Source organism: Vigna umbellata, chromosome 1, assembly GCF_029865625.1.
Source record: "Vigna umbellata cultivar VRB3 chromosome 1, Vumbellata_1.0, whole genome shotgun sequence".
Classification (NCBI taxonomy): domain Eukaryota; kingdom Viridiplantae; phylum Streptophyta; class Magnoliopsida; order Fabales; family Fabaceae; genus Vigna; species Vigna umbellata.
In genome coordinates, this window is record NC_142165.1 from 2719541 (window position 1) to 2742773 (window position 23233).

General features: G+C 33.4%; 2 protein-coding genes and 1 long non-coding RNA gene across 5 annotated transcripts; 2 read left to right on the forward strand and 1 right to left on the reverse strand.

The window, feature by feature from the left end:
• Positions 1–266: 266 nt before the first annotated feature.
• MIK (pfkB-like carbohydrate kinase family protein) lies at positions 267–4082 on the forward strand. Its single transcript, XM_047324642.2, is given in 3 exon segments — positions 267–1598; positions 3521–3657; positions 3659–4082. Coding segments are annotated over 3 exon segments (1095 nt in total). The 5' UTR covers positions 267–749; the 3' UTR covers positions 3768–4082.
• A 1181-nt stretch (positions 4083–5263) lies between these two features.
• Positions 5264–9848, forward strand: LOC124847188 (elongator complex protein). 2 transcript variants are annotated; one of them, XM_047324629.2, is made up of 10 exons: positions 5264–5332; positions 5440–5654; positions 5732–5824; positions 5970–6136; positions 6297–6343; positions 7161–7230; positions 7428–7648; positions 7740–7829; positions 9190–9265; positions 9352–9848. In XM_047324629.2, the coding sequence occupies exons 2-10, from the start codon at positions 5488–5490 to the stop codon at positions 9534–9536; spliced, it is 1116 nt and encodes a 371-aa protein (XP_047180585.1). In that variant the 5' UTR covers positions 5264–5332; positions 5440–5487; the 3' UTR covers positions 9537–9848. The 2 variants fall into 2 exon arrangements, with proteins under 2 accessions (XP_047180585.1, XP_087947767.1); XM_088091641.1 differs by having other exon boundaries at positions 5274–5332; positions 5486–5654.
• Positions 9849–11654: 1806 nt separating this feature from the next.
• Positions 11655–16325, reverse strand: LOC148204399 (uncharacterized). Of its 2 annotated transcripts, XR_015783961.1 has the most exons (7): positions 15984–16325; positions 15335–15452; positions 13869–13982; positions 13621–13684; positions 12760–13392; positions 12250–12516; positions 11655–11910 (listed from the first exon to the last, which is right to left on the reverse strand). It is a non-coding gene; the product is annotated as an uncharacterized LOC148204399 (long non-coding RNA). The 2 variants fall into 2 exon arrangements; XR_015783960.1 differs by having other exon boundaries at positions 12250–13392.
• Positions 16326–23233: the final 6908 nt, after the last annotated feature.

The window sequence follows — 23233 nt, forward strand, 5'->3', positions numbered from 1 at the left end:
AGCATATAATTTAATCAAAAAATATCCGCAGTCATTAACTTTTTATTTTATTCCTTTATGTATGGAAAAAAATTATATTTGACTTTTTGAAATAGAAAAAGAATATATGCACATCAACATTAATTGGTCATACAGATGTGGACTCTTGTTTAAATTCGTTTATGGAACTTGGTTGTTATCATTAGCAATTTGTATTGGTTATTTTTCTATAGTTGTCAAATACTATAGAAAGTGGTGCATTCCCATTCGTTTTTGGTCTAAAATGATATTTGTTTTCATTAGCAATAGGATGATGAACTTCTGGTTTTCGTAACTAAAAGGTGGTAGGGTTAGTCGCACAAAACTTAAATGCAGTGTTTTTATTTTGGTTTTGTTATGATTCACTGAAGAAAACAAAATAAAACCGTATCTGCTTAGGTCTAGCCAAGAACATAGTTTCCAAAATTGACCTGGATTTCAAATTTTTAAAAAAGTCCAAAAAGAGAAAGAAAAATCGAACAATTACAATATCCATTGAGTATGATTTGGTGCTTGGTGTCGGCGGTGGAGTCACCATAGCGTGACACCAAAATCTGTTTTTGGCGCGCGTCCACTTCCTTTCACATCTCCGCTGTTCGTAACAAAACCTTTCATCATCATCATCTTCTTCTTCTTTTTTCTTCTGATTGTTGTGGAATTGGCATGAACGATCACAACCCATAAAAAAAGACCCTTCATTTCCGTCCCATGATCGACTTTCCACTTTCCTCATGGTCACGGACTCCATAGCCACTCCCCGTCGCGGCCTCCTCGTTGGAAACTACTGCCACGACGTCCTTCACCGCGATGGCCGCATCTCCGCCGAGACCCTGGGCGGGGCCGCCTCTTTCATCTCCGTCATCCTCGACGCGCTCTCTCTCCCCTTCCACACCGTGTCAAAGGTGGGCCCGGATTTTGCCTATGCCGCTGCTACATCCTTGCACCCACCATTAACGATGCCCACATCGCGAACCACCCTCTTCCACGCCCATTTCGGTTCGGGCAACCCGGACCGTCTCCTGAACCGCGTGATTTCCTGCGATCCAATCCGACCGGACGACCTCCCGGTCCAGACCCGGTTCGCGTTCGGCCTGGCAGTCGGGGTCGGCGGGGAGATTCTCCCGGAGACTCTTGAGAAGATGCTCGAGATCTGCGACACCGTGTTCGTCGACATTCAGGGTTTGATTCGCAGGTTCGGTCCCTCCGACGGTCGCGTTAGCCACGTGACGCTCAACGAGAGCGGGTTCCTCCACCTCTTGCCTCGCGTTGCGTTTCTCAAGGCCTCTGCCGACGAGGTGTCGTTCATCGACGTAGAGGAGGCGAGAAGGTGGTGCTGCGTGGTCGTCACGCACGGGAAGGATGGATGCGAGGTTTTTTCTGAAAACGGTGCGTTTCGGGCCGCGCCGTTCAAGGCTTATCAGGTTGATCCCACTGGCGCCGGCGATTGTTTTCTCGGCGGCTTTGCTGCTGGGATTGTGTGGGGCTTGAGCGTGCCTGATGCGGCCCTGTTGGGGAACTTCTTTGGGTCGTTGGCCGTGGCGCAAGTGGGACCCCTTAAGCTTGACTCCAACTTGGTTCAGGTTTGTTTCTCACAATATTTTTGTCATCAATTGGTTTAGTGGCCATGTTGTTTAGGGTAATTTGATGTTGGGTTAGTCTGAAAGGTAGAGAATGGTTAGTTTGACTAGTGATGATTTAGGATGATTGGATTTGTAGTTTAGTAGAACTGAATAAGAAATACAGAAGGGCATTGGGTTCATGAAAAATGTAACCCTTCTTAATTGGGCTCAACCTTCTTAGATTTATGTTTGTGGCTCTGAGAAAATTTTAGAGTGCTGTGATATATATTTTAGGTTGGGAAGATGAAAGAAAAAGAAAGAGGGAGAAAGAAACAAAAAGAGAAAGAAGAGGGGAAGTGAGAACAAAACAGACAGGGAGGTTTAAGGGAGATATGAGAGAAGTTGAGGAGTCAAAGAATATGTGCACTGCACTTCTATCATTAACATTCAATCTGGATTCAGCTATCTAGAATACAGCAACCCACCTTATCTATAGGCAGCTATCAAACAACTATGAATTAACGGTACCTGGCTGACTAACTAACTAACTAAAACGATTGTCCTGCCTATATTCACATATCAATCAATTCCCCTTCTTCAAGGATGATGCTTTCCCTCAAGGGTCTTGCATTTCAAATGTAGGGAATTGGTGTTGAAACTCGGTAGAGGAACCCATGTACTCTTTATGAGGAAAATCATGCCACTGCATCAAAATTTTAGTTAGAATTTAAGTGGGAAAGATGAAAGAAATATAAAGACAGGGAATGAGGGGAATAGGGAAGAACAAAATAGAGAGTTCAAAGAAACTGTGCATTGCACTTGACTGTCATTTCAATTTGTCTAAACTCGGTCTAGATGCAGTTGTCTATAATATAACAACCTACCTTATTTATGGGCAATAACCATACATCCACAAACTAACAATAGCTGATTAACCAACTAAAACCTTCGTCTTATTAATATTTACATATCATGGTAGATGCTTTTTTAAGAACAAAATAGGTAGTTAGATTTATATTTGAGGCCTGATAAAACTTTAGGAGTGCTACGTGTTATTTTTCTTTGTACACCTTGCTACTTATGATTTATATGGAAACTGGCTATGCTTACCAGTGGAATTTCCATTTAAAACTGTTGTCAGTTTGTTTCATGGCAATCTATATATAGTTGTCAATGTTACTTCAGCCTGCAGCCTTGGAAAGGTTAGAAATTTGTAAGTAATTCATGTGCTTCAATTTCCATTATGGCACAAAAATGATCTATGGAAGACCATATTCAATTAAGAATTTAATTATTATTTGGTGTCTTTCTGCTTACTCTGTAGTGGTTGAATTCCTTTAATTGTAAACTACATGTTTCAGTTATTTCTTTTCTATGGGTACCATTGTCTTCGTCGACCTTAAGAAAGAAAACACGCATCAAATCTAGCGAATATCATAGAAGAATTGAATGGAGATTGGGAAAAATGACTTAGCAAGATCAAAGAAAGTGTCTGCTGCAATCTGCAGCAATAAGAATAAACCATCATTTTAGCTACTCAAATTGGTATATTTTACCAATGTCCAGGGAATAATTTGATGGATTTTTCATTACTCGGAGGACTATTTGTCGTGATTTCTAATAGTTGGAGAATTGCTTAATTCTTTTACTTTAGGAACCGTTTAGGAGAGAATAATATTTCAAGAAATGAAATTAAGAATTTATTGGCTGCAATAAATAAAAGTTAATGATCATAAGCATAGGCCTGAGAACATTTGGTTTGTAGCAGGTTACTTTAATTTGCCACTCAATTACTGCTGTATTCTTGTTCTGTATTGTGAGGAGTGGATACTTGAAACTTGAGAGGGTGTTTTGTTTATATATTCATCAACTCATGTTAGCAATGTAAAAACATAGGTAATGATGTATTCTTCACTTCTCTTATTATATGATACAAATTTCAGATGATTAAGGATGAGATGCAAAAAAGGGAGGTGCAGGATATTCCCTGCTTAGAAAGTACAAATGGGTGCCCGGGGATTTGGAAGGCACACGAGCAAGACCAGTTCCATGCATCTCTTGTTGCTGCCAAAAACATAATTACAGGTTCTACTAACCTCTCATAAAGTGTTGGAGCAAACTAATGTGAAGGCAAGACGACTGAATTCTGTGAGCGAGGAATCGGTTCCAAGCGTTGATGGAAAACCTTAATATGGTATAGATGGAGTTCCATATCTCAATGCAATTCTCCACTTCCCTTCATTTTGTCTCTCAAATAGGTTAGAGATGGCTTCTCTTCCAGAAATCTTTCATTTTATTGCACCTTTTGTACACCAAGTCTCACCTGCAGCCTAATTTGTAGTTTTATTACTAATAAATTATTCTTAAAAAATCAAGAAATTTAAATTCCATTGATGTTTGTGCCATTTTCTTCACTTTCCATGGAAAGGGAGAATAAAGTGACACTATGACTTGTGTCTGAACTATGATCTGTAGTATAAATAGTAACTGGATCCTTATGTTTTAGAGACGAACGAAAAGTAAAGAAAATTCTAAATGGCTTTCTATACATGAATTACGATTATGATTCATAGCATAAATAATAATAACTGGATCACTATGCATTAAAATAACCATAAGGATATTTTTTAAATGGCAGTTTCTTATAATCACTATTTCTGCACATCGACTCTATCCTTCATACAAATGATGTTACATTGTTTGACTGTCATCTCCATGTTGTTTCTCTTGAAACTTTGAAGAGGGAAATTCCAACAACACTAGCACATTTCTTTTATTAAACAAGTGGTTGATTTTTATTTTTTTTAAATCATAAAAAAATGTTGATCTTACAAATTGTTTAATGCCTTTCTTATGTTGTTTATGAATTTTGAAACTTAGTTAACAATGCATCTAACTAAAACGGTGATTTTATAAAAGTAATTAGAGTAAGATGATTTTATTTTGCACCGTAATTGCTCATATGTATCCACATAGAAATTAATTGCTTAATTAAATTTTAATTTAATTATAAATTTAAATAATTTCAATTCAATCTCTGTTCATTTTTTCTTCTCCTATTCAATACACAATATCTTTATGTTTTTAGTTGAATTGATTATTTTGTCTTTAATTTGAGTAATATAACCGCTGCGAAGTATTAAAACCTACTTGTCTTTATAAAAGAATCACATCATGTTATTTTATGAATTAAATACTAAAACAAAAATTAAATCAACTGTATAAAGACACAGGTAAAATAATTAATGTTTTATAAATATTATTCAAGTTGATAGTGTTTTGCTCTAAAGTGCAAAATCAAACAATTAAATCATTACATTAGAAGTATAATTATTGTTTTTAATAAAAAAAAATATATTTTAAAAATTAAATATATAATTAAGTTTTCATTTTTACTTTTATGTCAAGCCAAACACAATGATAATTTAAAACAAGTGAAGTGTTTCATCATCTCAATTGAGGATACAATAAAATGATAGACTCTCGTTTTAAAAATATAAAAGTTTTAAATACCTAATAAAAAATTTAAGAAAAAACTAATTTAAAATATTTCAAATTTACTACATTTCAAATTAATTAAACCTAGTAATAAATTTACAAGCTTTAATTCTACATTTTTGCTGTAAAAAGTTTATAGTTAAACTTAATTTTATTAAAATAATTCAACCACATTCTAAAAGAGATTACCAAAACGGCGTCCAGTTTAACGCCTTCGACATTCCGTTTAACCAGCAAAGGAATATCAGTCGGGACAGGTCGAACCCTTTGCCTTTTTCTTTTTCCGTTGTTTTTTAAATCTGTTCATAGCGGTTGTGCGGCCGTGCCGCCACTCACTGTGAACTATACATATTCCATCTCACAGTTGTTTCCGCCGCGCCGTCGTGAGTAACAGTTGTTCCGTCCCACAGAGATGGCAGATTCGATTTGTAGGACACTGAGGGATGGAGCGTTAGAGGGAGAGCTTGCACCCACACTCACAATCAAAGACTCTCTCGCTTCCCCTTTTGCCTTTCATGTATTCTCTCACATTCTCCTTCAACTCTCGTCACACGTCATCGCTCAGAAATCCCAGTCACAGTAAGTTTACTATCCCGGGATTTTTTTATCACACACTTTGTATTTTTAACCTCAAAGCTTGGAATTCTCTTGTATAGGGGCATAGTAATTGTTGCTCTTTCTCGGGGTCCATCGTCTTACGCTGCTTTGTTAAATATGAATGGAGTGGATGTTGCTTCTTCTAACAAATGGTAAATGTTCTGAACTTAATTTTTAAAATGTCTCTTTGTTGTTTTAACTGCATTTCTTGTCCCTTACCAGGTTTTTTTTTTAATTTCATTTCAATCTTGGATAAATTTAGATTTGTTGAATTCATAATGAAATGTTATTTTGCAGGATTCACATTTTGGATTGTTATACAGATCCTCTTGGTTGGAAGGACAAGACAAGGAAATCTGCAAATGCGACAGATTGTTCTCCCCAAATTTCGATTGCTACTAGTTCTTTTAAAACCGTGAAGGATGTGGATAAGTTGTTTTCGGTAATCACTGAACTGGGTAGAGGTATTGAATATAAATTGTTATGTAGCTAAAGTTAGCTTATAATTTGTCTTGTTTATTTTACTAAGTAAAAGTTTGCTGTATCAGTTGATGAATTTCAGGCTTACTGTTTTTGAAAAAGTTGTTTCTCTTTTGAATATTTTTTTGAATCATATACCTGCAGGATTGGTCGGAGAAAATAAAGCCCGCTTCTGTGTTGCCATAGATTCGGTACGTATTCATTATGTGAATTTTAAAATAAAATAAAAGATATACAAAGAGAATATCATGCCACAACTTTAAATGAAGTTGAATTTAGTTTGATGGTGTCTTGGGAATGACTATTCTTTGTGCCTCAATGCTGGACATGTTGCATGAATAAGTACCAGAATACTGTATGATTGAAACTTAGTAGAATTCTTTTTTTGTTTTCATTTTCTCGCTAATGGAAATAAATAACCCTGGAACAAGAACACCTATTCTTGAAATGGCCATAAGAACATTTTATCTATGATTACTATGCCAATTTGAATAATAGGTTTTCTCATTTCACTGAATGGAGTCTGGGGCTTACGTTCTAAGATTTATACTGCTTCAATAGTTATTAATTCAGCTAATAGGAACTTGTTAACTTTGGCCACATCATGATTTGAATTCTAAAGTTGGCTTCCTGAAAGTTAAAAGGGCTTGGGAAAAGCAGGAAAATCATGGATGGAATGCATCAATTTATCTTGTTTAACCTTTTAATTTTTCTTGGAAATATTTGAACTTGTTAAGCAGTTATAAAGCTATTGTGTTACAACTTTTTTTCCCAGTAGTCTGTATCTAATTATCTAACCTGTTTGTATATGTAAGTTTCTTGTGCAAGAAGATTTTACAATGACTTCCAAATTAAACTTTAATATGACAATATGAAGAAGAGAAAGTACTTCCTGCTCAAGGATTCTATGTGGAATATTCTATTTTAGTTTTTGTGGTTTGTTGGTTTCTCTCATATTATTAGTTTTTGTATTTGTAATCCTAATGCATTCTTGTCGGATATAATCAGCTAAGTGAACTGTTGAGGCATGCATCTTTGCAGTCAGTTGCAGGACTTCTTAGCGATCTGCGTAGCCATGGTATTCCATCTTGAACTATTTTAGTGAAGTTCTTTTCATTGTATTGTGTAATGAAGTGTTATTTAGTTGAGTAAATTATTAAGAGTATCTGAACGAGTGGGACAATTTGATTATTCAGCAACTAAAATTTATGGCGTGGATTGACTTGATGCATCAGTGATTTCTTCCTTACATTGGTTTCTGTTCTATTGTTGCAGATCAAATTTCAAATATTTTTGGATTATTGCATTCTGACCTTCATGAGAAGAGGGCTGTGGCTGTTCTCGAGTACATGTCCTCCATGGTAGCCAGTGTGGACCCATATCATTCTGCAGATGGTCAGAAAGGATGTTTAGGCGATTCCTTTTCTCAGCAAAACCTTACCAAGGGAAAGTTTAATGTCAGGTCCAAACGTAGAAATGGACGAGTTAGAGTAACGGTGATCTCTTTCTTCCTGTTTGTATGCTTATCTGTAATGACAAATCTAAAAGTTTGATGCACTGATATAATATCTCTGTAATTTTATACAGTGCGAAGAATTTAAAGTTGAGTCTGGAGGAATCAGCTTTGCGTCTGTTTCATCAGTAGATGGAACTGCCGTTGCAGGCCTACTGCCAAAGGTTAGTCTATTGTTTCCTGTAGATGGAAGTGGTACTGTTATGTTATGTCCATGTCACTAGAAGCAAAAACCAAAGTACTAACAACTTGTTTGTAATTAGGTATTTTAGTTTTGAAACCAAATAATCTACAAAAGGTTTTTCTGCTTCTGTTGAATGGAGTGCATAGCATTCACAAGGCCTTTCCTGAAAATAAACATGGTAGAATTTAGGGGTAAATGTCCAAGTTCATTTCTAAAAGTGTATGATGGTGCTAGTTTAGTTAATGACTACTACTATTATATAATCATTCATAAATTAGTTTACTAGTTATTTGATCAAATACATATGCAGATTTTTTTAGTTACATGCACAATTTGCAACTTTAAAATCTGCTATAAGATTTTTAAATTTGAACTTTAGTTCAACAAAATATAGTCATTCTATAAGCATAACAAACAATGCGTCATAATTTCATATATTTATTTGATTAAAAGCAAAACAACGACAATGTGAAAGAATAGCTCAAACTAAGCATTGAGCCTTGAGACTAGGACTCAACACATTGAGGTTGTTACTATTAGAAATGATGAACTTGATATAAAGACGGATAAGGGTAAGTCAAGATGGACCATAAATTGTGCGAATACAAGGTAAGAAGTGAAAATGGTCGAGGATGGTGATATTTGTGCTTATAAGTTATGCGTAACATAGGACTTAATTAGAGGGATAAAATGAAATCTAGTGGTTAAGTTCAAGGACTGAATCGAAAATGACGTGATTTCATATTCTTGAAAAATTAAAAGAAAAAAACAACTTTTACTTTGTACTTTATGTCATCTTTTTGTTTAATTTCAATTATAACGTAAATAGACATGTGTCACATTGGCATAGACGTTAACTTTAATAGAAGGACGAACTTGAGTATCTTTTTTCACGTTTAGGACTTTTTGATAATTATGCTGCTTTCAGGAACGAATTTGGTAAGCTACCCTAAAATTTAGATGCTAGGAAAGATGAAATCAAGCTTAGTGTCCAAGTTCCAATTACTTCCCAATTTGGCGAGTCGGTTCTCCGCGACGTCAGTTTAAGTGCTTAGGGCTTCTAACATTACATGTCATAAAAGTGTTCTATATCTAATTTGCAATGGGCACAAACTGTGTTTGAAAACATCTCATGTGCTGAAGAAATGAATATACATGCTAAGGACTTAGTTTGTACTCCTACTCAAAACAGAGGATATTGGCATATACATAACTAAAATCGGGGTAAACCTATTTGGATACTACCAGAAGAGACCAAGTGACAAGTGCGTTGTGATAAGAAGTTGCTTCCTTCTTGTTGACTGTAAATAAATAATAAGAATCTTGATGTGTTCTAATAGGTACAATTCAATCTCCAGCTGTCAGAGAAGGAGCGAGTTGATAGGTCAAATGTTGTGCTTCCTTTTGAACACCAGGGTATGAAATTGATCTATATTTGTTAATTTTTTTACATGGTTTCAGTTATATATATATTCTTATTCTTAGGCTCTTTATTCTTGAAGGAAACGGTAAACCAATACAAATTTATGATGGTAGAAGATCCCTTGAAGAGAGCAACAGTGAGGCAAATCCCATTTCAAGCGGTAAAAAGGAGGATTCTGCCATGGGTGAGATTATATATTTTCGTGATTCAGATGACGAGATGCCAGATTCTGATGAGGACCCAGATGATGACCTAGATATATGAATACACTCTTGTCGGTAACTTGTGTATCCCCCTAGTTGACTTGAAGAATGTGAAGGAAATGTGAAGTAAATGCCAATACTGTTTAGTTGAAGAGAAGTGAAATGCTAAGTGTATTATATTCCAACGTATTGTACAGCCAACTGGAACTTGACGATGAACCTTTTGGATATAACTTAATTAGTGTTTTTCAGAACTTCTCTCCTGCAAGTATTGAGCTTTTTTCAGCAGAGAAGCTCTTAAAAATACTTTTCTGGCTTTGTATCTATCCAAAGAGACTCTTACTGTGGATGATTTTGTGAACGTTTCTGCCCATTGCCTTTGCCCGGTCTTTACAATCCTCATTCTTGCTTCAACTGGCAATGAAAAGCCATTCTCTATAAATTCACCATAGTAATTGGAACCATTACCTGAACTGCATACTTCAAATAGGTTTTTCAGACCTTTCTGGTTTTGTCCAAATATATAAGCATATTTAATTTTCCTTTCCTCTTGCCTTCTGGTTGAGATTTGCATTATAACTATGATTGCGTTTGATGACACCAATAAGCTAGCTATTAGTCTATTTGAATAATTTATAAGCTAGTTTTTAGCAACACAGCGTTTGGTAAGGAACACAACGTTTGGTGTTTTAATTAATTTTTTCTGTCATTTGTGTGAAAATCTAGGATATGACTTAAAAGCAGCGGTGATTTTTTATAAAAAATAACATTATATTATTTTAATAATAAAATGTTTAAATTATAAATATATTTCTAATAACTGGAGTTTATTTCATATAAAATTATCGTCTTTTTAGAAATTAATTTTTTAGAGTTATATGTATTTCTTTTAAGTTTTTGATCATTTTATTAACATGTTTGATGATCAGAGACCACTTAAGTAATAAGAGCTTTGAGTTCTACAAGTATAGTCAATAAGAATTTTCAATAAAGTAAGTTGATTTTTTACCCTCTCTCCTTGTAGTCATGGTTTCCTTTCTCTTTGCATGGCATCATCAGTTGGTCGCATGTAGTGTTTTTATACTCTTTAGGAGTCTCTATTAATCAGGGTTCATAACGGTATGGTTTGATAATTTTTGTGATGTTTCTATGCATAGATAAAGTATCATGCGAGGTTGAAGGTAATTTGGCTTTTTAAAGCAACTAGAGTTGTCACACCAAATAGGAAAAGTTAATTTTAGCTATTTCGTTTTGTATTCACTTTGATCTCTGATTTTGAAACTTAAATTGTGATTGTGTGATGAATTAGTTTGGTTAATTTGTTGATAGTTGGTGATGTGAGAAGTAGGATTACTGATAAATGATTATGGGGTTGTGTTTTGGGAGTCTCTTGGCGATATGTACATAACTATATTATGTAGTGTAGTTATATAGTCTCACCTTGTTGATTTTGAAGGATTTAAAAACTTATGTATTTAAGATTGAAATCTTGTGATAAGTGTGAAGACCTAAAAAATGATATTTTAGAAGTGGTAGTGAGTTAAAAATAATGATACTCTACTATTTTAATATTAAAATATTTAATATAAAAGGAGACTCTGTCACATGTATGGTTTGAGTTTACTCTTAGATTCTCTACTGATCAGTGATTTTAATGGTATACCCTGATCATGCTTTCGTGGTCTATAGGAGTTGTTTGGTCTCTTTGAGTTGAGGGAGCAGAGTCGGGTTCTCTAGAGTTAGTTGGAGTTCTAAGAGGTAAGAAAAGCTAATGTTATTTAAATAACATTAGCTTTTCTTATATACCTGTTAAAAAAAAATTGTTGAACCGAGTAGCTATAGAAGCATGGGTATAATTTTTTTTTTCACACCGATTGTTGAACCGGTGTAAAAATTTCATTTTTTTACACCGGTTCTGTCTATAACAGGTGTAAAAGTTGGTATTCATACATGCTATTCTGGGAGTAGGTATAAAAAAGCATCAGGAAAAAAACCCATTTTTATACTTGATGGGTCCACAACAGGTATAAAAGAATAAATAAGACTTTTTATAGCTGTTGTGCTTTAACAGGTATAAAAGTGACGTTTTGTTTTTGAATATTTGATTTGTATGTTCTACTATCCATATTTAAATCGGTATAAAATTCAATTCTATAATACAATCTAAGTAATTAATAACTTGAAACGATTATACATAGAAATAGAAAATTACATTGTTTGTAATCCAACTTAAAAAATTAATAATTACATTGTCTATAATTCAATAACTTGTCTTTCTAACAATTAATCACTTGGAGAATTTGATAAGCAATTTATCACCTAGACTCAGCTTCTTAAAGCGTGAATCATATTCTTCTAGTAGATCAAACTCAAATGCAGTCATGTCAATAGCTCGAACCAGGCTCTTATCACCCATTTTTCCACTTCCATTAGACCTTTAAATTGGAGGTAGAAATAAAATTATAAAAAAGCACCGAATGTTGATTCTATATATGCAAAAGGGTTAGAGTAATAAAACAAAAGTATTAATAGACACCAAGAGAAAAGCGGCAGTAACATTATCATATTACTAATCAATCATAAAAAGATTGGTTTAAATCATGAAAAGGATTATGAATATATGAATATATATATATATATATATATATATATATATATATATATATATATATATATATATATATATATATATATATATATATATATATATATATATATAGAGAGAGAGAGAGAGAGAGAGAAAAAAAAGTTAATTAATGAGAGTGGTCTCTAACCAGGAAAGTGAAGGTGGATAAACCCCAGTTCTAATTGAAGTGTACTTGGCACGTCGCACAACCGTGTGAAGCATGCAAGTGAGTGATTGCCATTGATTCAAACTCAAGGAGTCCCCCACAAACAAAATACTCTTCCCTCTAAGCCTTCTCAACAAATATTCACCATTGAATTTGTACACACCATGCACCAAATTTCATTCAACTCTAAGGTGGGTCCATCACCATAATGATAATTGAAATAGTATTTTCTGTGAACCAATCTTGCATCTATGCATTTCATTATAACATAACAGGTCAAACATCACAACCACATGCCCTTAATTTAAGATTGGGAAAAACTCCCTATGGAATATTGCATTAAATTGTATGTTAGTGGAAACATTTATTAAGCCTGACATTTGAAGCAATACATTTGGTGATTGACATTTTTTTTTAACTTTTAGAGATTGAACACATATATACACAGTTTAACTATCACAATTCACCTTGAGGAAGAAGAAAGCAATTCACCTTGCTTGGCTGATGTAACAGTTTGATTATTCTAGCCTCTTGAACCTCTTCTATTAGTCCGTCCACATCCTAGCAATGAGGGACAGTAGATATTCTATACCACTAATGCATCTTTAGAGATTTTCCATATTTATATACATTGCAAAATGAAGGATGATATAACATGATATGAAGATACTATGTAAATTACAAGCAACAAATATATGGTTAAGTCATCACAATATATACAGCTGCTTTTTTCGGACCAGTTGTAAGTTTCATCTCCAGTGAAGGATTTTGCTGCTTGTTATATGACAATGAAAGATAACAGACCGAGTTCTCTCTATTATAATATATACTGGAATATATTATAATGATCTTTCAAATGTGATAGGTCCCTACCGGTTTGATGCAAATTTATTTGCAGTGGATTCAGTCTATTTGGAAGAATATATTATAATAATCTTCCAAACGGGGCATAAAAAAGTCTGAATGCTGCCTGCTATAAAAATTGAAAATAACAAGAAGAAAAGCCAACCATTTTTCAAATTTAAATACAACTACTATACCACAATGTATCCAAAAGTAAGTCCTGTCCCAATAACAACTAAATGTTGATATCTCCCCATGATGTCTGATGGTGACAAATAATCCCTGCATCAAAAATCACCCAAGTGTTTATAAGAAGTAAAGAATAATGGAATAATGTGCATATGTTCAAACAAACTGGGTAAAAATTTGATACATCTTGAGTTGAGTTTATACCAAATAAGAACTCCTCCCACAAGTACAACAAACGGGTAAAGCAGCCCAAGAACAAACACATTAATAAAGCATCCAGATCTTATAGAAGAACATCATCATATGGAAAAAATATATTACCATTGCCAGTACAAGTGGCATGCTTCCATTCCTTGCCTTCACAACCTTATAGACATTAGTAACACTGCATGTAACAAAAAAATAATGTTGACCACCAAATAAGCTAAGTAAAACAACATACAGAAATACCAGGATCATTCCGTAATTAAATTGGTGAAAAACTTTAACTTAATATCATATACGCAGATATTCGTAGGCTAATTATTATCAGATTCTAGATGTGATTTAAGGTACTGAATTCTGCATACTCTAAAATAACACCATCTGAACCAGAGCTTCCACTCAAGAGGTAGTTTACAATGTTGAAGGAGTTCACACTTGAGAGATTGTTGAAGTTCAAGTATGCCAGAGCCCTCTGTTATCTAAAAATAAGTAAGTTGAGCAACATATAAATGAAAATGACCTACAAATCCACTGCCTAATATATGTTAAAGCATTAAAGAAATCAGCTTAAAGATTTTCAAATGTACAACATAGAAAATAAGAAATTGACACACAAGATGATCCTAAAAGATAAATGTACTGTTTGAGTCATACCATACTTTTAGAATCCCGCTTGAATAAAGAAGTGAATGCACATCACCATCAGGTTTTGTCTACTTAAAGAGAAATGGTCATTAAATTAATATTAGTTTCAAAATATAACTATGAGGTTAATAGAATGCACTACATTCATTACTTTTTGCTAAATGTCACAATCATACTGGTACCTATATATTACTACCTGAATTTTTTACTTTTTTTTTGGTTTCATGGCATCATTATCTTCTAAGCATGCTAATCTTTCCTGAATTACAAAAGTTAAGAATTAATTAAAAAAATATCAAAATAAAATTTTGGTCCCCGCATCAAATATTATTTTTTCAATTTAGTTCCTAAATGAAAAATATATTTATTTAGTTCCAATATGAAAAAACATTTACCAATTCATCGCTAAGTTTCTCAAAGTTACAATATAATATTAGATTTAGGCACTTTACTTGACACCATTTTTAAGTTTCTCAAAGTTATAATAATCTCATTGGTTGAATCCCTAATATGAAATTAAAACTTCCTATCAGGCCATTTATATTTTTAAGTTCAAATAAATTTGGTGGAAAAGTTCCATTTTTTGAACAACCTAATTGCTTAAGACACGTGCACTCTACACTTTCAAACAATGAAGGTTGAGAAAAATCTCACATCAACTAACTCAAATTAATTATCAGCTTGCATCACATCCTTCCTCCACCAATCAAATCTTACAAGCATCCAAAAAATCGAAGAAGAAGAAAAAAAAGGAACCAGAGACATGGTCGAGCGATAGAGAAAATATGAATTTTCTACTTGTGAAGATTATAAATGTTTATGAATTCTAATAAAGCCTTTACAAGTTAATTACAAGACCCAAACTTCCCATAACCACTTTACAGAACATGACACGAGTTGAAATTTGATGTTGAAAACTGAAATTGTAATAAAAAGAGAAATAATATTGGGCAATTGTGTCATGCTGTCTCTAATCATGTGATGGTAAAACATTGTTATCCTTTTATAAATTTTCTCCACCCAAATCTTATTTCTCTACATATTTTATTATCTCTTTGATCAAGAAATATTCATGGTTGTTGAAACTGTGAGATTGGAGGAAGTAAAAGCCTAAAATAAATAAACTAACACAAAAGCAATCATGGTTTCACTATGAAGAGAAATGTAAAGAAAGAAAAAACGAAACCTCATGATTTTGACGCGGAGGAAAAAAAGAATCCAATCTTGTTCCCACCCTTCGTCTCCAATACGTGAGCCTTTAAGTTCTTGTTCCTGCTCACGCCGGAAATCACCACCCTCCCATCCTGTCCCGCGAAATCTAAATTTTATTAGGCATTTTCCAATCAAAAATTAAGTATAACAAGTATAACAATAATAAATGTACTGATAAATATAAACTTCAATTTTGATAGAAAAGTAGGAATCGAAAATAGTTACAGAAATGAATCGAAGTTTGTTGATAGTTAGAAATGTAATGATAAATATAAACAAAAATTTTAAAATTGATATATAAAATAGGTGTTAGCATCAAATTTAAATCCCAAATCACTCGAACAATACAGAACCAGAAGCAAATGTCCAAAAAATACACAATGTGCACGTGAACGTGGGAATAAATTAGGCAAAAATGAAAAAAATGTTGGTACAAAAACATAGAACGCGTACAAATTGGGGAATCGGTTAAGCAACATAGAACGAAAAGAAAATAATAGATGCAAATGACAAAAACATGGTTGAGATGCAGAGGACAAGCTAACAGCGAAAATAGATCGAGATTGAGCATGAGAGGAGATAATGTATAAAGAAATGGGGGGATTAGGGTTGAGAAATGAGACCTGAATGTCGTGTTGAAGACAATAAAGCTCCCAACAGGCGTTTTCGATCTGAATGCCAGCCTGACCAATAGGGATTGAGATGCACTCTCTCACTGTTGCTGGCGAAGAAGGAAGATCGAAATGGAAAAGAAGGAAGAGTGAAACCCTAAACAAACCTTCGAGAATGGAGTCTTTGTCACTCGTGCTTATCAAACTCTAAACAAATAACAGTGAGTGTTTCATTGAGCAACAACCCACAAGAGCAGCAAACACGTACAAACATTCTGCTATGAAGAGATAGAGGGGTCGAAGAGAGAAAGATGCAAAAGAGAAAAGTGACCCGAGAAAAGCGATCTAGGGTACCAAAATTTTTACACCGCTTAGAGTGTCTAACCGGTGTTGAAAAGGTTTTTCAGCATTTTTGTGGTCACATTATTTTTATACCTATTATAAGTTTATCAGGTTTAGAAAAAATATTTTTTACACCTGTTTTAATTGTAATCGGTATGAAACTTTTTATTATTGTCCTTACGTCCTTTTTATACCTGTTTTTTTTATGGAATAGGTATAGAAAAATTTCTTTTATTTACGATACTGCCACTGTATCACTTTTTATACCTAGTGAATTTTAGCAGGTATAAAAAGGCGCTAGAAAAAACATATTTTACACTAGTGTTTTCTAATTTAAAGTATAAAATGATATTTTGAAAGTATATGTTGATGAATGTTGTGATTGTGTGTATGTATATATAATTGTATATGAATAAAATGCTTGTATGGTGTTGAATGTGTCTATATGGTTTATGATACTTTGGATGTTCTAAATTGAGTGAATAATGATTGTTGTGTTCTTGAGTTTGCACGAATGTATAAAGGTTGTGTAAGTGTATGTATGCTGAAATTGGAATGGATTAGAATGCAAAATTGTGATGAAGATGGTATTAGTGAAGAGAAGGGGTTGAAGTACTACTTTATGGTTCAATTTGATGGATGTTGATGTACTAATTGTTAGAATAAGGAGTTTAAAGAGGGACCTGCATCTTTCTCAGTTATGTCTCTAAATGGGTAAAGTATGAAGTTAAGTGGAGGGAAAGAATCTCATTTCATTTTACTTTGGTTTTGGAGTGAAATTAAGAGGTTTTGATAGGTGAGTTTTTGAGGAAAGGGTTGGTTGGGTAAAACAGAAGTTTGGGGATAGTTATGAAGTCATTTAAGACTTATTTAAGCTGTAAAACTAGTACAATCTGGTTTAGGATGCAGGGGAGGAGTTGAGAGGATGTGTTTTCAGGTTTTTGGTACAAATGACGTGTTTCAGGTAGTGAATTTCTAAAGGAGTGTATCTAGATTGAATTGGAGGTTTGGAGTGAATGATTATGTCTATTCAAGCTGGTTTAGACCCCTAACCTTCAAAGTTTTGGAGTAAAAGTAGTATAATTGAGTTTGGGTAACTTAAAGAAGTAAACTTGGTTTAGAGTGGTCTAATAGATTAAAACAAAAACTACAGTCTAATAGATTATGTTAATATCATAATAGATTAAAACAGAAACTACAGTCTAATAGATTATGTGAATATCATAATAGATTAAAACAGAAACTACAGTTTAATAGATTATGATAATAACATAATATATTAAAACAAAAACTATAGTCTAATAGATTATGTTAATAACATAATAGATTAAAATAGGCAACTTTGCCCTTACTAGTACAGTAAGAGGAAACGACAGCGGTTATTTTCGCTTATACGTAGCGGTTCCGCAATCGAGGCATATACAGGCAAGGTAAAAAAGGGTAAGCTTTTTGCCTCGGTTCTGAACCGAGGCAACAAGATGTGTGCTTATGCCTCAGTTCAAATCCAACCGAGGCAGTAGGGGGTGCGTGCTTATGCCTCGGTTCAAATCCAACCGAGGTAGTAGAATCAAGCTTTCAAAACAGAAATATGCACCTCGCTTGCTTAGTCAAATATTAATATGCAGCTACACTCTTCTTCGTTACCATTGCTCTTACCAAAGTTACCTTTTTTCAGTTCAACTTCCCTTCCTTCCCAGATGACTCTAATCTATGGCTGAGCAAGAGTTCAAGTATATTAATTGATGCAATCCAAGTAACCCCTGAAACTCTAGGTCTCATAGATCATTATTCTGGACATATTTCTACATAAAGCCATACCGGCTTTGGAAAGAGAAGAACAACCAAAACCAAATAGCTTCCTTCAACACCACTTTTGTGCTCAACATAACTCCAGAAACTACCCCTGGTGGTGAAGGCTTGGCCTTTATCTTAACTTCATATAGGACTGGATTGGACTGCATAATAGCTTCCTTCAACATCAAATGATATTATTACTCACTTAACCATTGGACTGGACTACAGAATAGCAAACATCAAATGATACTTTCACTGTAACCCACAACGTCCACCGCTCCATCCTGCAATGAATCAGAAACCCAAAACATCAACCCCCAAGACGAAATCAAACTCTAAATCACTACAAGAACAAGAAACCAGAGAATCAATCAAACAAAAAACACAATCAAAATCAGAGAACCATAATCCAATTTAAAAGGGGGTACGAGAACGAGAGGTATACTCGGAGCAACTATGAATCAATCTTTGAATGTCATCGCCAACAGCAATGTCAGAATCGGCCAATTTTGCCTCCTCGAGCTTCTCAATCTCCTTCAATCACAATCCAGCGTGCAGCCTCTGCTTCTTCAGTCAATAATCCTTCTTCATATTCTCCACGCTGTAAAGCGCGCCATTTTCTTCCCTCTTCTCCTTCTCCTTCGATCCTTTTCGCCGCTCGTTCCAATTCTCGTTCATCTCCGCCACGAATGCTTTCATCTCCTCGTCAGCCTCGGCCACGGCGTCAACCACCACTCCGGGGGAGGAAGAGGAGGAAGGGAAGTTGACGTCGCTTTCCCATGGAGCTCACGTCTTCGGTGTTAAGTCCTCCGGCAGCCACGCCGTTTCCCAAGCCTCGTTCCCGAGAAGAGGAATGAAGCCTCCCTCTCGGCAACACGAAAGATAAAACCCTATTTGGCTTGTGTAAGACCCCTGGTGCTGCCCCAAAGTTGGGTCTCTCTGTGAGAAAAGAATCAAGACGAAGGAGGAGAAAAGAAATCTCGCTCCCTTGCGCAATGCGGATCCAACGCAGTGTCGAATAGAGAAGAGGAAGAGGATGAACTCCCCCTTCCGCGACGCAGAACTCCTCAATGCGTTATATGATAGAAGCCCTTAATTTGGTTCAAGGAAGAAAAAACGAAACAAGGGTCGAACCCTTAATTTGGTACAAGCCCACTTGAAATAAAAAAAAAAACTATTTATGTTGTGGAGGAAGAAGAAAGGTCGTGGAGGAAGACAAAGCATTGGTCGCGTCATAAGATTTGTTTGGTAGGTCTAGGAGGCTTTTATGCCTCGGGTGATTAGCAAACGAGGTAGTAAGGCATTTTTATGCCTCGAGTGATTAGGAAACCGAGGTAGTAAATTATTTTTGAAAATCGCAGTCTGACTTGTCAGAAAAGACATGTGCTCTAAGCAGGGTTATATGCTTCGGTTGTTTATTTAACCGAGGCAATATACCTCTTACGCCTCGGGTCCCCTTGAACCGAGACATATAACTTCGTAATAACTACGAAAATGCCACCGTGTTTTGATATACTTCGGTTTTTACAAAACCGAAGCATATATAACGATATAATAACCTCTTTTTTTACTAGTGCCTATTTTGCTTTATATGAATTATGGTTTGCCTTAATAGATTATATTATATATCTAATCGATTAATACTTCCAGTAATGTGCAATTTTGACCAATTTAAACCAGATTCACTTGTACACATATGATTTATGTATTTCGTTGTTCTCTTATGATCTTAAGCCAATTTATTATCAATTTCAATGTATAATAGATAATCAATTGTATTATCAACTACTTTGTGATACTTGATAGGGTTATTTCTGGTTCTTTTATGTATGTTTCATGGATTCATATGTTTGGATGCAAAGTATTATGATATGATTAAAGTGAGAATGAGATGTTGTGGAAAAAGAATTTCAAGGAGGAATTTCTTATTGGGGGATTCATGTATAAATAGTATAAATTGTAAGAAGCAGATATGGAGTTATCTTTGACACTCTAATGATCATCCATGCTTAGAGAGTGGTGAGTCATGTCGTGAGAGGAGTAGGAGGTCCTAGCTTGAGGGCCTTTCTTTATGGTGAGAAAAGGCGTTTTAAGGATTAATATTGTGTGGTAGCTTTGAGTGGGTCAAGTGTTCCACCACATAGGTGCAAAACCTTTCATGACTTGACATTTATATTATATTGTAAAGGATTTGGCCAAGTCCGAGTCAGTGGTGTGAATAAGAAAGATGTTTTGATATGTGTGAATGGGGAAAATGATCTACTAATTGTGTGATTGCAATTGTATGTTGAATTTTATTTTTACCATGTTAAACTATTTTATCATTAGCTTACGCTTGCTTTTGTTTTTGTTTTTGTGTATGTTTTCTCTTTTGCGATAATCACCTTAGTGGGTGTGGCTTAAGGAGGACATCTTTCTAGTTGTCTCAGAGTAAGGGTTGAGGATGAAGCAATAATATAGATAACTTCTTTTGTTCTTTAGGTGTAGATTTTTCTTCTCTTGAAATCTCAAGTTTGTTGTAAGTTATCATTTTTATAGCTCTTATTTTAGTGATTTTATACTACTAAAATAGGATGTTACAATAAGATTATATTAAATTTTATTATAAAATTGTATATGTTTCTTATATTCATTTACCCAATACCTAATTTGTAAAGAATTTTATATAATAGAATTTGTTCCAATTTGTTATTATTATTTATTTTCCTCTTTAATTTCATGATAAATATGTAAAACTAAAAGTTATATGTAGGATTTTTTTAACAAAATAATAACTAATCTTGAACTTTAAATCGATAAATAAAATAGTTTTTCACCTATGTCACTTTAAAAAAGATGTAAGCAATTTATGATTAGACGACAAATGAAAAAAAGTATATTAAAATACAACCATACACTTCTTTTAGATTTGTCCCTTAAATACGATGTATAAGTTATCATGATTCCAACTAATGAAAAGTTGTTTTTTTTTATAAAGTTATGTTAATGATTTTACAAATTATAAACGCTTTATACATATTTCATATTTTAAAAGTGTTATATATTGTTTTTGTCAAATTTATAAAATATTAGAAAGTTAAAATAACAATTAATAAAAAGTTATTCTCTCTATTATTTATTAAAACTTTTACATATTTAAAAGAGTTATATTCTGAACACAACACCAAAAATATTTATGGAAAAAAAAATTATTAAACATATCCGGCAGCACTTGGTAGCTAACTTTGAATTTTTTTTAGGGTTGTAAGAATATGGCTAAATTGCTTCAAAATAGTCATATCATTAGTCAAAAGAGGTTGGGTTTGAATAGGAATAAACATGATATCGTTTCGATTCTTTATTATATTTATTATATTATTGTGCATATATTGCATACACATATATTTAGAATTGCACATTGATTCACATATAAAAGATACTTAAAAAGAAAAAAAATATATTGATCACAATATCTATATGTATTGATTTTTTCGTTTTAGAAATTTAACATGTGGTCCATTTTAGCATTTTAGATATGCAACCTAAATTATATAAATCAAGACGAATTTAAAGCAATATATTAGTTTAATATTCATAGATATTTACATATAATTAAATATTTGTTAAATATTTGTAACCTTGAAAATCACACAAACATCATAATTCAATACAAAGAAATACACAATTCAACAATATTTTCATATTAAATTTGAATATGAATGTCAAAAAATTTCACTTGATAGAATACAAGTTCAGTGAGAGTATTAAACGATACCCGCTTCAGAATGTATGTTTTTGCTCGAGCGAAAATATTAAATAATATTCTCTCACCTATGTGACTGAGATGAAACATATGCTTATAAGGCACACTTGTTTTTCCTTAAGTGAAGATATCATACAAAACACTTACTAGAGAAATCCAGATGATACCTTCACTTAGCAACTCATATAAATCTTCCTACCCTAACATATATACATTTTTAAAACAAAGCTACTTATGAACTTCAAAACACATTCCCGCCTTAATTCATAAAATTATTCATTTTATACCTAACAAGAAATTTACTTCAATTTTAAGACTAAAGAAAATAAAAAACATATTAATTCATCATGTTAAACAATGAATTTCAAACTCAACACACGAATGAAGAATGTCAAATTAATTATGCAGTTGTTGAATCCTAAACTCATCATGCTAATTCACAAGTATACAAGGAACATATTTCTTATGTATAATATAAGAACCTCAAATTTACATAAAACATATAGTCTTCGTACTCATTTTATACCAACGAATTTCATATTCAAGATGTATCGCAACATTACTGTATTGAAATCCCTAAATAAAATAGACCTTATATCACATTCACCAACTAAAATCAATAAGAGTAGCTTCCTTTATTTGGAAAATTCATTTACACCAATTTGAAACACAATAATATCACTACGATTTCAAACTCACCTTATACCAAAGAATTTTAGATAGAATTTTATATTCAACATGTATAACAATATTACCATATTGAAATAGTCATCAATAAAATAGACTTTATATCACATTCGTAAACCAATATCAATAACACTAACTTTCTTGAAAAATCCATTTATATCAAGTTGAAATGAAATTTTAGACTAACAAAGATTTATCTTATCAGACAATTAAAAAAATTAGGGTTAAATATGTTTTTGGTCTCTTAACTTTCAGCGAAAATTGGAATTATTAGTCCCTCTTCAAAACTTTGGACTAATTTAGTCCCCAAACTTTATAAATGTGTGAATTTAGTCCTTTTAACCAAATTTTGTTAACTTTATTTGATGTTTCAAACGCATTTATCAGTGAGCATTGAAGCAAAAATGTGTCAAACGGGATAAACAACTCAAATGCTATCATGAAAAGCACTTAAAACCTCAAATAAACCTAACAAAATTTAGTCAAAAGGACTAAATTCACACATTTTTAAAGTTTGGGGACTAAATTAGACCAAAGTTTTGAAGAGGGACTAATTCCAATTTTCGCTAAAAGTTAAGGGAGAAAAACATATTTAACCTAAAAAATTATCATTGAAAAAAAGAGAAACGATTTTGATTGATAAAGTATATTTCCTCTTGTCATCTCTATAATATATTTAAATATTTTTATACTTAGA